We start from the raw sequence: 12,522 nt of genomic DNA, 5'->3' as shown, positions 1-12,522 counted from the left end.
AAATTGCCCAAGAACAGCCCCAAGGCTTCTGTGAAATTTGCAAAGGACGTTCCCATCCCTCCTCCACATGGGGCCCTCTACGTCCCCCGCAGTATGGGGAAACAGCACAGGGACAGTGACAAATGCCTTTGTCTCAGAGCTCACAGCAATGGCACCGTGGGGCCCAGACCCCCGAGACCTGTGCTGCTGCAGTATAGTGGGCAAGAGAGAGCTGCAGGCAGTGCGGTCCAAGAGGATGCAGGGACCCTCCTGGGCCTGGGAGGTGTTGTGTGGAAAGTGGCTTTTGCTCTGTGTGCAGTAGGAAATGCTGGACGGTTTTGAGCAGAGGAGTGGCATGGTCTACCTTACATCTTTTTTTTTTTTGGATGGAGTCTTGCTCTGTTGCCAGGCTAGAGTGCAGTGTGGTGTGATCTCAGCTCACTGCAACCTCCGCCTCCCAGATTCAAGCAATTCTCCTGTCTCAGCCTCCCAAGTAGCTGGGACTACAGACGTGTACCACCACACCCGGCTAATTTTTGTATTTTTAGTAGAGACGGGGTTTCACCATGTTGACCAGGCTGGTCTCGAACTCCTGACCTCCTGATATACCCGCTTCGGCCTCCCAAAATGCTAGGATTATAGGCATGAGCCACCGCACCCGGCCTATCTTACATCTTAAAATGACTGTCCAGGCTGCTGTGTGGAAGAGATTGTAGGCGGGCACAGTTAAATGCTGGGAAACCAGCCAGGACCCACTGGCAATAATTCAGACCAAGCTGATGGTGGCTGAGGAGTAGTTGTGAGACGTGGTCATGTTCTGGAAGTGTCAGCAGAATCTCCTGACAGATGGGTTGTGGGAGATGGGAAAAGGGGAGGAAAGGGCAACTCCACGGGCTGGGACTGGAGCAACTAGATGGACTTGGCACCACTTCCTGAGAGTAAGGACAGGGGACTTAAACTGAATTCTCTCTGAATCCCAATCCCAGGGCTCCAAGGTCAACCTGCTGCTTTGGCTTCAAGACTCTGTAAATCTTATCCAGAAAGATAAGATCTATCCATCCAGTCATTCATTCATTTGTAGCATTAACAAACATTCACCAGTACTTACCATGTGGCAAACATAGGAGGCACTGTAGACATAAGGATTAATTAGACTCATACCCTGCCCTCAAGAAACTCATAATTTGGAGGAGATTCAGAGATCAGCCATCTCCATTTATCAATTCAGTCGTTTGGTCACTCAACAAACATTCATTAGCACTCAGTTTCTGACAAGCAAGTGTCATGGTAGAGATTGAAGTGGTTGGTCTTGCCCTTAAGAAAGTCCTAGCCCAAATGGAGAGCTTGGGGTTAGCCATCCTCACTCAAATGTGTTCATTCATTGGTTCACTAAAGAGTCACCAACATCCAGCCTGTGCCAGGGTCTGGGAGAGGACTCCTGTTGGATGACCCAACAATAGGCTCTGGTGAGTGTCTCCAAGCAACAAGGCCTTCCTCTGGAGCCCTGGCCTCCCCCCAGGGTTCCACCTGTTGCTCTCCCAATGTGAGCAAGCCCTGGTGGCAGCTGCCAGGGTCCAGTGTACCCCCTCCCCACAACATGCTGGGGGCTAATTCTGATGTCATCTTTCTGCAGAAAACCATGAGCCCATCCCTCCAGACTGCCACCCTCAAAGCCATCTGCCCAGGCCCCATCTGACACTCTCGACATCCGCAGGTCCCAGACCCTACAATGTGTCCACTCTGGAGGCTCCTCATCCTCCTCGAGTTGCTGGCCTTGCCCTTGGCACCGCGCAAGCAGCCTTGGTCTGGCCTGGCCCAAGCCCACAGAGACAACAAATCCAGCCTGGCAAGAAGTAAGCTAAGCCCCAGGCTCTGCCTGCTGCCCACAGGGTCGGGGAGGTGGGAAGGTGCCATCTGGGCTCCACCGCTAACCTGCTGGGTGACTTCAGGTTAGTCACTTACCCTCTTTTTTTCTTGGACCTCAAGTACAGAAAATTGAGGTTGTGTTGATTATATGCCAACTTCTAGCACATCCTCATTGGCACAAACTACTTCAAGGTCCCCCTTTTGTTTTATTTTCTTATTTCCCCCTTTATCCCTTATTCTCACTCCCGTATCCCTACTGCCTTGGCAGGCACTGCAGTGTGTTTAATGGATATATTTAAATATGCCTGTGTCCTTGTATGTTCGGTACTTTAATTTACATAAATTGTATTGCCATATATATCCCATTCTGGTTTTTTTACTGGTTTCACTCAGCACTACGCTGTTGACATCTATGTTGCTTCAGCTGGTGCAGAAAGAGCCATAAGATTCATCCACCCCAGTTTATTTGGCTGTTCCCCTCTGGATGAACATGCAGGTTGTCTCTAACTCTCCACGATTATAAAGTACACTGAGATGAACCTCCTTGCACGTGTCCCTGTTACGGCCTGTGGGAGAATTTCTCTGGGATATACCCAGAAGGAGAGTGGCTGGGTCCTGAGGTAGAGGTAAACTCAATTTAACCAAAACTGCAGGAATCCTCTCTAGAATGGCCACGTGATCTACACGTGCTCCGGTAAGAAATGACTATACCTGTCTCCCCATGTTCCCCAGCACTGCCGAGTACTGAGCTGTATCAGTCAGCTAGGGCTGTCCTCACAAGATACCACAGACTGGGAATTAAACAACACATATTCCTTTTCTCACAGTTCTGGAGGCTCGAAGTCCAAGATCAAGATGCAAATAGGGTTGGTTTCTGGTGATGCCTGTCTTGCTGGCTTGCAGACAGACACGTTCTCCATGTCTCCATATAGCCTTTTCTCTGTGCATGCAGAGAAAGAGATCGCTTCTGTTTCTTCTTATAAGGACACCAATCCTGTCAGTTTAGGGCCACATCCTAATGACCTCGTTTAACCTCAGTTAGCCCTTTAGAGGCCCTGTCTCCAAAGACAGTCGCACTGGGGGAGGAGAGGACACAATTTGAACTGACATTACTTTTAGACTTTTTTTTTTTTGCCAGTTTGATATGAAGTTGAGTGATAACTACTTGTTTTAGCTTGACTTTATCTGGTGAGTGGGAAGTTTGAGCATCTTCTACTTTTGTTAACCATTTTGACTTTTTTTCTTGGAGACAGAGATTCTCGCTCTGTCGCCCAGGCTGGAGTGCAGTGGCATGACCTTGGCTCACTGCAATGTCTGCCTCCCAGGTTCAAGCGATTCTCCTGCCTCAGCCTCCTGAGTAGCTGAGATTACAGGTGCATGCCACCATGCCCGGCTAATTTTTGTATATTTAGTGGGGAGGGGGTTTCATCTTGTTGGCCAGGTGGTCTTGAACCCCTCACCTCAAGTTATCTACCCACCTCGGCCTTCCAAAGTGCTGGCATTACAGGCGTAAGCCACCATGCCCAGCCCCATTTTGACTTCTTTGAATTCCCTGTTCTTACCTTTTGTCTGTTTTTAAATTTGCTTTTCTGGGTTTTTTTAATCCTCTTTGATTTGAAGAAACATTACTTAATTCTTGATATTAGCCCTTTGTCAGATTTATGCATTGTGAATATTTCTCCCAAACTGTCATCTGTTAACTTTGCAGGTCCTTCCCTGAACAGGAATATTTTCAAATTCATCAATATTTTGTTTTATAGTTTGTGTTTGGAGAGTCTTAAGACCTGGCTCCTACCTCAGACATATTCTACTTTGTTTTTTTCTCATAGCTTTATAGTTTTACCTTTCACATTTAAGATTTTAACCCATCTCTGGAGGCTATCTTTATGTATGCCTGTGTATGTAAGGCAGAGATTCAGCTTCTCTTCTCTGCATGTGACTCAGTTTCCCTAACTCATCTACTAAATGATCAAATTCCCAAAAATGAGGATTCACTGCTAAGCTCCCTGTGCTGTATCTGTACATTTGTTTTACGCCAATAACATAGTATTGTAAATACAACATCTTTGTAAACTGCTGTTTTATCTAACAGACCTATATTCTTCCAAATGAGTTTTAGAGTGTGTTGAGTTCCTTTAAAAAATTCATCTGGTGGGGCATGGTGGCTCCCTAGCACTTTAAGAGGCTGAGGTGGGAGATCACTTGAGCCTAGGAATTCAACACCAGCCTGAGCAACATATCAAGATCCTGCCTCTACAAAAATAAAATTAGAAAATTAACCAGGCATGGTGGCACATGCCTGTAGTCCCAGCTACTTGGGAGGTTGAGGTGGGAGGATCACTTGTGCCCAGGAGTTTGAGACTGCAATGAGTTATAATTGTGCCACTGCACTCCAGCCTGAGCAACAAAGACCCTGTCTCTTAAAAAAAAAAAAAAAATCAGGCCAGGCACGGTCACTCACGCCTGTAATCCCAGCACTTTGGGAGGCCAAGGAGGGCAAATCACGAGGTCAGGAGATCGAGACCATCCTGGCTAATACAGTGAAATCCCATCTCTACTAAAAGTACAAAAACTTAGCCAGGCATGGTGGCGAGGGCCTGTAGTCCCAGCTACTCAGGAGGCTGAGGCAGGAGAATGGCTTGAACCCAAGAGGTGGAGCTTGCAGTGAATGGAGATCACGTTACTGCACTCCAGCCTGGGCAAGAGAGTGAGAGTCTGTCTCAAAAAAAAAAAAAAAAATCATCTGGAAATTTGATTGGAGTTAAAATGAATTTGTTAATTTAAAGGGAGTTGATATTTTTTACTTCCCAATCATAAACGTAGTGTATCTTTTCATTTATTCAGATTTTACTATATATCCCATAATATAATTTTAAAGTCCTATCAATGTCTCAAGCATGATTTGTTAACGTGATTCCTAGAGAATTTATAGTTTTCATTGCCATGTAAATGCTACCTAATCTATTATATTTTCTAGTTGGAATTGCAGGTACAGATGGAAGGAAAGCTGTTGACTTCTTCTGATATTCAAAAGCCTTGCTGACCTCTTTTAGTTTTATTGTTTTATTTATTCTGTGAGTTTTTCTATCTAGAGTATTATATTATCTGTAAGTAGTAATAGCTTTATCTTTCCTCTTCTAAGCCTTACACTCCCTGTGCCTTTTTCTTATCTTGCATTGTAGCCAGAGCCTTCTACAGAAATGGAAATGAATCCAGAATTCCCCTCCAAGCATATTTTCTGTAGGTTTTTGGAATATAGTGTTTATCACATTAAGCTTGTTCCTTATGCCCCTAGTTTTATGAATTTTTCTTAATCATAAGTCAGTATTGACCTTTAACAAAAGTTTCTCTGCATCTAAAAGTTAATCACTTTTTTCCTCCAACCTACTAAATGATAAATTGTATTAATAGATTTTTCTGCGGTTGAACCTTGCCAACATTTCTAAAATGAACGTTTTTATGATGTACTAGTAGTTTTTTGTGTGTGTGTTTGTTGTTGTTGTTTTGTTGTTGTTGTTGTTGTTGTTTTTGCAATGGAGTCTTGCTCTGTCACCCAGGCTGGAGCATGGTGGCGGGATCTCAGCTCATTGCAACCTCCACCTCCCAGTCCAGGTTCAAATGATTCTCCTGCCTCAGCCTCCCGAGTAGCTGGGATTGCAGGTGCCCCCACCATCACACCCTATGGATTTATGTATTTTTAGTAGAGACAGGGTTTCACCATGTTGGCCAGGCTGGTTTCAAACTCCGGACCTCAGGTGATCCGCCTGCCTCGGCCTCCCAAAACATTGGGATTACAGGCGTGAGCCACTGCACCTGGCCAAGATTTCATTAACTAATAATTTGTTTAGGATCTTAGCAAACTTTTCATACATAAAACTAATATGTAACTTTCTTTTCTTGGTATTGTCCTTGAGGCTAGGAAAGTTATACTAACCTCAGAGAATGAATTTAACATCTTTCTGTTTTTCCATTTTCTTTCACAGTTTTCTCTTTATAAAAGTTTGATAAAACTCTCTGTAAAATCTTCTAGGTCAGAAGCTCTTGGAGAATGAGATCTTCAATCACTATTTTTATTTGTTAAGAAATTTCTTAATTTCTTTGGTTATGAATGTTTTCTATTTTTCCTCATCAGAACTTGGGATGTTGTGGTTTATCATAAATGTATCCTTTTCATTTAGGTTATTGAATATATTGGTGTATAATTCTGAATCCAGGTAACCTCATTTATACAATGAGTGCAGTTAGAATGTTAGTTCATGAAGCTGCTTTTCAAACTTAAATGATGAAAAGTATGTGAAAAGTGCTTTGACTGTGCATATGTTTATTGCTATGACCAGTAGCAGCTTCTCTGCAGTAACCCAGAGTTCTCAGCGAAGGGCCTGATCTCAGGTAGGGTCAAGAAGTGAAATTATATTATCAGTTAGAGTACTTAGCAGCAGGCAACAGAAAACCCAACTCAACCTGGCTTACACAATAAAAAAAGTTGTCATTTTACATAACTGAAAGTCAGAGGTAGGACAAGCTCCAGGTTTGGTTCAGTCATGAGTTCAAAGCTTACCTCCAGACTAGATTTTGTCTATTTTTCAGCTCTGCTATCATCATGGTTTTATCCTCATGCTGGTTCCCAGTGTGGTAAGAAAATGGCAACCCATGGCCATTGGCACTATAGGCTGTCTTGCTTCTTTCTGACAGGAGAAAGAGAAAAGAATTTTCCCCTCAAACGTGAAACATGAGCTCTCCTGTTTGGTCTGATAGAGCCAACTGGGTCATGTGCCAACTTTGAACCCAAAACAGTCAGTGAGGGTGAGGCACACCTGATGGTTCAGATAATCAACAGCCTCATCTAGACTAGGAATTTAAAGGAGTACTTGAATCAAATCAGGGTTCAGATGAGGAAGATAGAATGAATAAATGGATAAGTGGATGGATGAATGGAAAGATGGATGGATGGATGGATGGATGGATGGATGGATGGATGGATGAATGGATGGATGAGTGGATGGATGGATGGATGGACAAATATTAGACTGGCAACCACTGGTATCTGCTGCTCACAAATTCCCAAGCACCACTATAATCACGAACCAAGAACTACCAAGAGCTCTGGCCATACCTATAGGTTCACTCTATCCTTGAAACTATTTGTTTAATATTTATCTCCCCTAGTAGACACAAAACTGGTTTGAATCCTCAGTGCCCAGTTTGGGGCCTGACACCCAGTAGATGCTCAATAAATATTTGTTGGATGAATGAATGAATGGTCTTAATATTCCTCACAAGGACCCTGTGAGGTACTGCCCCTGTTATACAGATGAAGAAGCCAAGACCCAGGGAGATGATAGAGCCAGGATTTGAATCATGATCTGCTACTCCAGACACATTCTTGTTTGTAAGCGACAGAAACAAACATTGCTGAAACAAACAGCTCCAAGATGCTGTCTTGGAGGAGGGGGATGGGGTGTGACAAAGGTTTCTGCTACTCTGCAGTAACCCAGAGTTCTCAGTGTGGGACCTGATCTCAGGGCAGGTAAAACCAGTGAAATAATGTGCCCTGTGGTACACTCTGATGTTCATCAGAGCTGGATCCTCATCCCAGGCAGGAGGGTCTAGAGACAAAATAGGCAGGACTTAAGCATCTCCAATAGCTTTAAAAATTCCTTCCTTTGGGAGATTTATTCTTTTCTGGTGGAAGCTCCACTGGGTCCTGCAATTTATTCTAGATATGGTGTGGAGCAATTTACATCTATTCTCTCCACACTTACCCATCTAAATTTTCTCTTCAACCAACATTGACTCTGATCTACATCCCGTATATTAGCTCCGTGCTCCAGACTGAAATACAGTGTTGGGTGAACTTTCAACCAGGATACCCTCCTTTGAGCAGCTGTTTCTGCCAGACCCTCTGCAGGTTTTTTTCTTTATTTCTCACATCAGTCTTGCAAAGCATAATTTCATTTCATAGATGAAGAAGGTAGATCTCCATGGGGAGGCGGTGACATGCACCACTCACTAAGCAATCAGAGCTTGCACCAGCCTGCAACCCAGGTCTCTGAATCCCAAGCCCCCCACCTTTTCCATGACACTGTGCAAAGTCAGTGGTCCTTGTGCATTTCCAGTTATTGCTCAGGGCCTCATAAAGCACAACGCAGAAAGCCGAATCCAGAACATCCACTTTGGGGACAGACTGAATGCCTTGGCACAAGTGGCCCCAGGGATGGTGGGCTGGCTAATCAGCGGCAGGAAACACCAGCAGCAGCAAGAGAGCAGGTGAGACCCTGAGTTCCATCCCTGGCCCTGGAACTCTTTATAGAGCTCTAGATAGAAGGGTGGAGCTGATGGGGGGCTGGAGAGGTTCAAGGCCTGTAAAGAGGGAAGGTAGGAAGATTGAAAGAAGAGAAGGTGGAAGGCCCACACGAGGAAGAGTGGGGGCCCAGCTGCACAAATCAAAACTGTGTGGCACTGTTAGGGCCACTCTGGGGCAGCTTGCAGTCCAGGGCTCCCGCACCTGACTCTTGCCCTCAGAGCATCTATAAAAGAATCACACTCCAAATCCCATTGCCAGGCCCTCTTTATAGACGGGACAGTCTTGTTTCTCAGCAGGAAGCCTTACCTGTTCTGAGGTCCCTCACCCTTGCGGGGCCTCTGCTCTTTCCTTGTGCAGCATCAACATCACCAACATGCAGCTGGACTATGGTGGGATCCAGATGTCATTCCATAAGGAGTGGTTCTCGGCAAACATCTCGCTTGAATTTGACCTTGAATTGAGACCGTGAGTCATACAGAAGCAGCATCTGAGAGGTGCTAGCCCTCCTTGCAGGGAACCTGGGAAATCCAGATCTTTCTGATCCCAACCTAAATTCAAATCCTGGCTTGCAAAGCCACTTGCTGTGTGACCTTGGGCAAGTCACTTCGCCTCTCTGAGCCTTGGTTTCTTCACCTGAAATATGGATTACAATCATTAGTCAGTGGAAGGAAGTCATTTGCTCATTCAAACCTATGAGAGTTCACAACAACTGGGCTTGATAAAAGAGAGAAAGGGAGAACTGCTGTAATCATCTCATCGCCCCTGCTCACCATCCTCCTGTTCAAACTATCCTTTGACATCCACTGCCCCCAAGAAAGGGAGGATGCAGCTAAATGGGAAAGATTTTTGAAACAGAGATTAGCTCTCAACGTTTGAATTTCCAAAGGCCTATTTAAGGGATTTTCAAAGTTACTCTGGCTACAGCTGTTTTCTCTTTAATCACTGACTTCGGGATTTAACTGGGCCTAGTTTGTTGAAAGGACTCAGAGTGCCAGGGGAAGCCCTGACAGTGGACAGTGCCCATCTTTGCCAACACGGAGATTTCTACTCTTTCTCTACCTCCTCCCCTTGCCCTTCCTCCTCCTCCTTTCTCATCTGCAGGCCCTTCGATAACAACATCATAAAGATGTGTGCACACATGAGCATCGTTGTGGAGTTCTGGCTGGAGAAAGACGAGTTTGGCCGGAGGGATCTGGTGATAGGCAAATGCGATGCAGAGCCCAGCAGTGTCCACGTGGCCGTCCTCACCGAGTAAGACCCCAGCTGCCCCTCCCCAGAGCTGGGCCTCCTTCCTGACAAGCCCCAGCTGCAGCGTCACTTCCTGACCATCTCCTAAATTAGTCCAAAGCAGATCTCATCCTTCCCCCAGGATCTGCTCTTCCTCCCGTGTTCCCAACCGTGATGACCCTACCACCCTCCCAGAAGGTGGTAGACTCTTCTCCCTAGACTCTTCTCCCTCCCTACTCCTCAGGCCCATCATCACCAGTTCCCATTAGTGACTTCCTAGTAGCCCTCAGGTTCTCTCTTTCATCTCCATCTCCTACTCCACTACCCGGAGCACTACAAGAGCCTCCTCCTGGCTTTCCCGGATGTCCCCTCCTACTCTCCATTTCCCATCCTGCAGCAGAAATAACTTTCTAACACAGAAATTTGGCCATGCCCAAGCCCCTGCTCCAAAGCCTCCAGTGGTTCCCAGTGCCCTCTGGATAAAGAGCAACTCCCAAATTTCACTCAAGGCCCTGCTTGTCCTCTCCCCTGCCAACTTTTCAGCCCTTTGTCCTCCACCACACACCACGCATTTTTACACCACTGTGCCTTTGCACATGCTGATCCTGTTGCCTGGAATGCCCTTCCCATCTTCCCTGAAGCTCCTCCTTATCCCTCATTCATTCATATGTTTCCCAAAAATCTACTGTATGCCAGCACCACATCTGATGCTAGGGATACAGTGGTGAACAAGACACAAAATACAGCTTTAATAAAGCTCCATAGATTGGCTGACCAAGTCTTTCAATTTCAACTGACTGTAAGTCCCTTGAAGGCAAGATTTGTGCCTGATTTATCTCTGTAATTCTGGAATGCTGAAAGCAATGAAGACCTCAGTGGATGTCTGATCATTTGTTCATCAGATATTCATTGAGTACCTAGATTGTACCAGACATTCATGGGAGGACAGTGTAAGGGAAAGACTCTGGAATCTGGTGCTCTATTGCCATGTTTCTTATATAACCAGCACTTATTAGCTGTGTGACCTTGGGCAAGGTCCAAGCTACCCCTTTGACGATCACTGACAATGATACTTCTGGCATGGGGCTGAGTGAGGATTAAAAGACTGTGGAAGGCGTACTCAACACATACCTCCTGGCTTTAATGTTGCCTAGATTGCTCTGTTCTGTTCTGTACCTCTACCTTTCTTTCTAGGGCTATCCCACCAAAGATGAAACAGTTCCTCCACAACCTCAAAGATAACCTGCAAGAAGTTCTCCCACAACTGGTAGAAAGTCAAGTAAGTTTAGAAAAAACTTTGCATCTTGAGCAATCTTGAGTCCGAGGGTCAAGGCATATCCACTGGCAATTTAGCAAAGGATTTCAAACATTGGGTTTTGGAGCTTGAAATATCTCAATTTGAAACTTCAGGTTGGCCATGAGTTTTGTCAGGCTATCCTAGAGCAAGAGACTTTGCCTCCCTGAGCCTCAGTGTTCCCACCTGTAGTATGGGAACCACCACAGTCCCTGTCTTATATGATGAGGATTTGTGGAGACAAAGCGTGGAAGTGTTGTGCATGACACTGAGCAGGTAGTTGGCGCTCACTACCAGGGAGCCACTCTGGCCATGATTCCTACTAGAAAAATCCCATGGACTTAAAGTTTCCTGCCACAGGCACTTCAGTTTTCCTTTTCCAGCCCCTGGCCTGATCCTTCTCTCTGTGCTGATGGTCCAGGTATGTCCTCTGATCGGTGAAATCCTCGGGCAGCTGGATGTGAAACTGTTGAAAAGCCTCATAGGTGAGTGTCTGGTCCATCCAGTGAGGACTCCTTAGGACTGGCAAGGGGCTGAAAGAGGTACCCCTGTCCCTGGAGCCCCCAGGGAGGCCTGCTAAGGGGCATCTGCATGTGCTGTGAGAACACTTTAGAGGTGACCATATTATGATGACCACACTGTCCCCCAAGAGAGCTGGGACAGCAGAACGTACCCCTACCAAGCAGGCTGTGCCCTGCCAAGTCACTGAAGTCATCAGGTTACCAGGGATTCTAGCTTCTCCCAAGATCTCCACCCAATCCAGTAGGGAGCACTGGTCCCACCCCAAACCTGAGACCATCTCTACTCCAGTTACAGATAAACAGTTACAGTCCCTGCTCATATAGAGCTCATAGACTAGTAAAGTGAAGACACCAAGAAGCAAATAATTCAGCATCATTTGGGGAGGGTTTTCATGTGAACACTCCCGACACCCGCCTTTGGTCACCATGGATAGATGATGGTTTCCCTTCAGTGTGGGAGTTGGGAGGTGGGCACGCTGGTGACAGATGCTACCTTTTCTCTTTACAGAACAGGAGGCTGCTTATGAACCAACCCACCAGGAATCCAGCCAACCCTCTGCATGCCAGGCTGGGGCGCCCCCCAGCTGACTACTGCTGATCAGAAGGAAAGTCCACATCTTGGGACCTTAAGTCTCCCTTAGAGTGGGGCTTCTGCTACCCTAAAAACTTTGCCCCAGACCCTGTGGACATCCCATCCTCTCCCACAATAAACTCTAGCTCTGAAGGATGCACAGGTCCCTCCCGCCTGGGCCCTGGGGTTTAGGTCTAGAAGTCAGACCTGATGAAGTATCCTCCTAAGAACAAATATCCCTACGGTTGCTCATCAGCCCAGAAATGCCGACAAAAAAAAAAAAAAAAATGCAGGGAGGGGCCTGTTGAGATTTCTCATTCTCTCATTCTTTCATTCTATATTTACTGGGCACCTAATATGTGTCAAGAATACTGCTGGGCTCCAAGGGGGTGTAGAGAAAGGGTGAGAGAGTGGAAAAGTGAAACCATGGGCACCAAACACACCTGAGCTCACCTTCAATTCGGCCCAACTGGCAGTTCCATGAGGGTGTAGGTGCCATGCAGCATGGTGACCCATGCCCCAGCATACAGCTGGCACAGAGTGCGTGCTCAGTAAATATTTGTGGCTCAATGAGTGGTTGGATTCTAGTCTTAGGCTCCACTAGCTGCATTTGGGACAAAGCTTGTTACCTTTCTGTCTTCATCATTTGCAAAATGGGAATAGAAATCTTGCAAGATGTGGAACAACAGAAGCCATCCAACGCTGCTGGTGCGAGATCAGTTCTACCACCACTTTATAAGGCATCTCTTAAAGTTAAACA

At 46.0% G+C, this 12,522-nt stretch overlaps 1 protein-coding gene across 2 annotated transcripts; it reads left to right on the top strand.

Annotated features, from left to right (window-relative positions):
• The first annotated feature begins 1,477 nt into the window (after positions 1 to 1,477).
• BPIFA3 (BPI fold containing family A member 3) lies at positions 1,478 to 11,968 on the top strand. Of its 2 annotated transcripts, XM_025399942.1 has the most exons (7): positions 1,478 to 1,832; positions 7,962 to 8,112; positions 8,507 to 8,614; positions 9,251 to 9,400; positions 10,571 to 10,655; positions 11,092 to 11,155; positions 11,700 to 11,968. In XM_025399942.1, the coding sequence occupies exons 1-7, from the start codon at positions 1,709 to 1,711 to the stop codon at positions 11,777 to 11,779; spliced, it is 762 nt and encodes a 253-aa protein (XP_025255727.1). In that variant the 5' UTR covers positions 1,478 to 1,708; the 3' UTR covers positions 11,780 to 11,968. The 2 variants fall into 2 exon arrangements, with proteins under 2 accessions (XP_025255727.1, XP_025255728.1); XM_025399943.1 differs by lacking the exon at positions 8,507 to 8,614.
• The last annotated feature ends 554 nt before the right edge of the window (positions 11,969 to 12,522 follow it).

Source organism: Theropithecus gelada, chromosome 10 (genome assembly GCF_003255815.1).
Source record: "Theropithecus gelada isolate Dixy chromosome 10, Tgel_1.0, whole genome shotgun sequence".
Classification (NCBI taxonomy): domain Eukaryota; kingdom Metazoa; phylum Chordata; class Mammalia; order Primates; family Cercopithecidae; genus Theropithecus; species Theropithecus gelada.
Note: the sequence above shows the minus strand (reverse complement) of the source record. Positions and strands in the feature narration are given on the sequence as shown.

Coding starts and splice junctions, on each gene's coding strand:
- BPIFA3 (XM_025399942.1), top strand. CDS start 1,709: ATGTGTCCACTCTGGAGGCTCCTCATCCTCCTCGAGTTGCTGGCCTTG. Junction 8,615..9,250: donor TTTGACCTTGAATTGAGACC/GTGAGTCATACA, acceptor TCTCATCTGCAG/GCCCTTCGATAACAACATCA. Junction 11,156..11,699: donor ACTGTTGAAAAGCCTCATAG/GTGAGTGTCTGG, acceptor TTCTCTTTACAG/AACAGGAGGCTGCTTATGAA.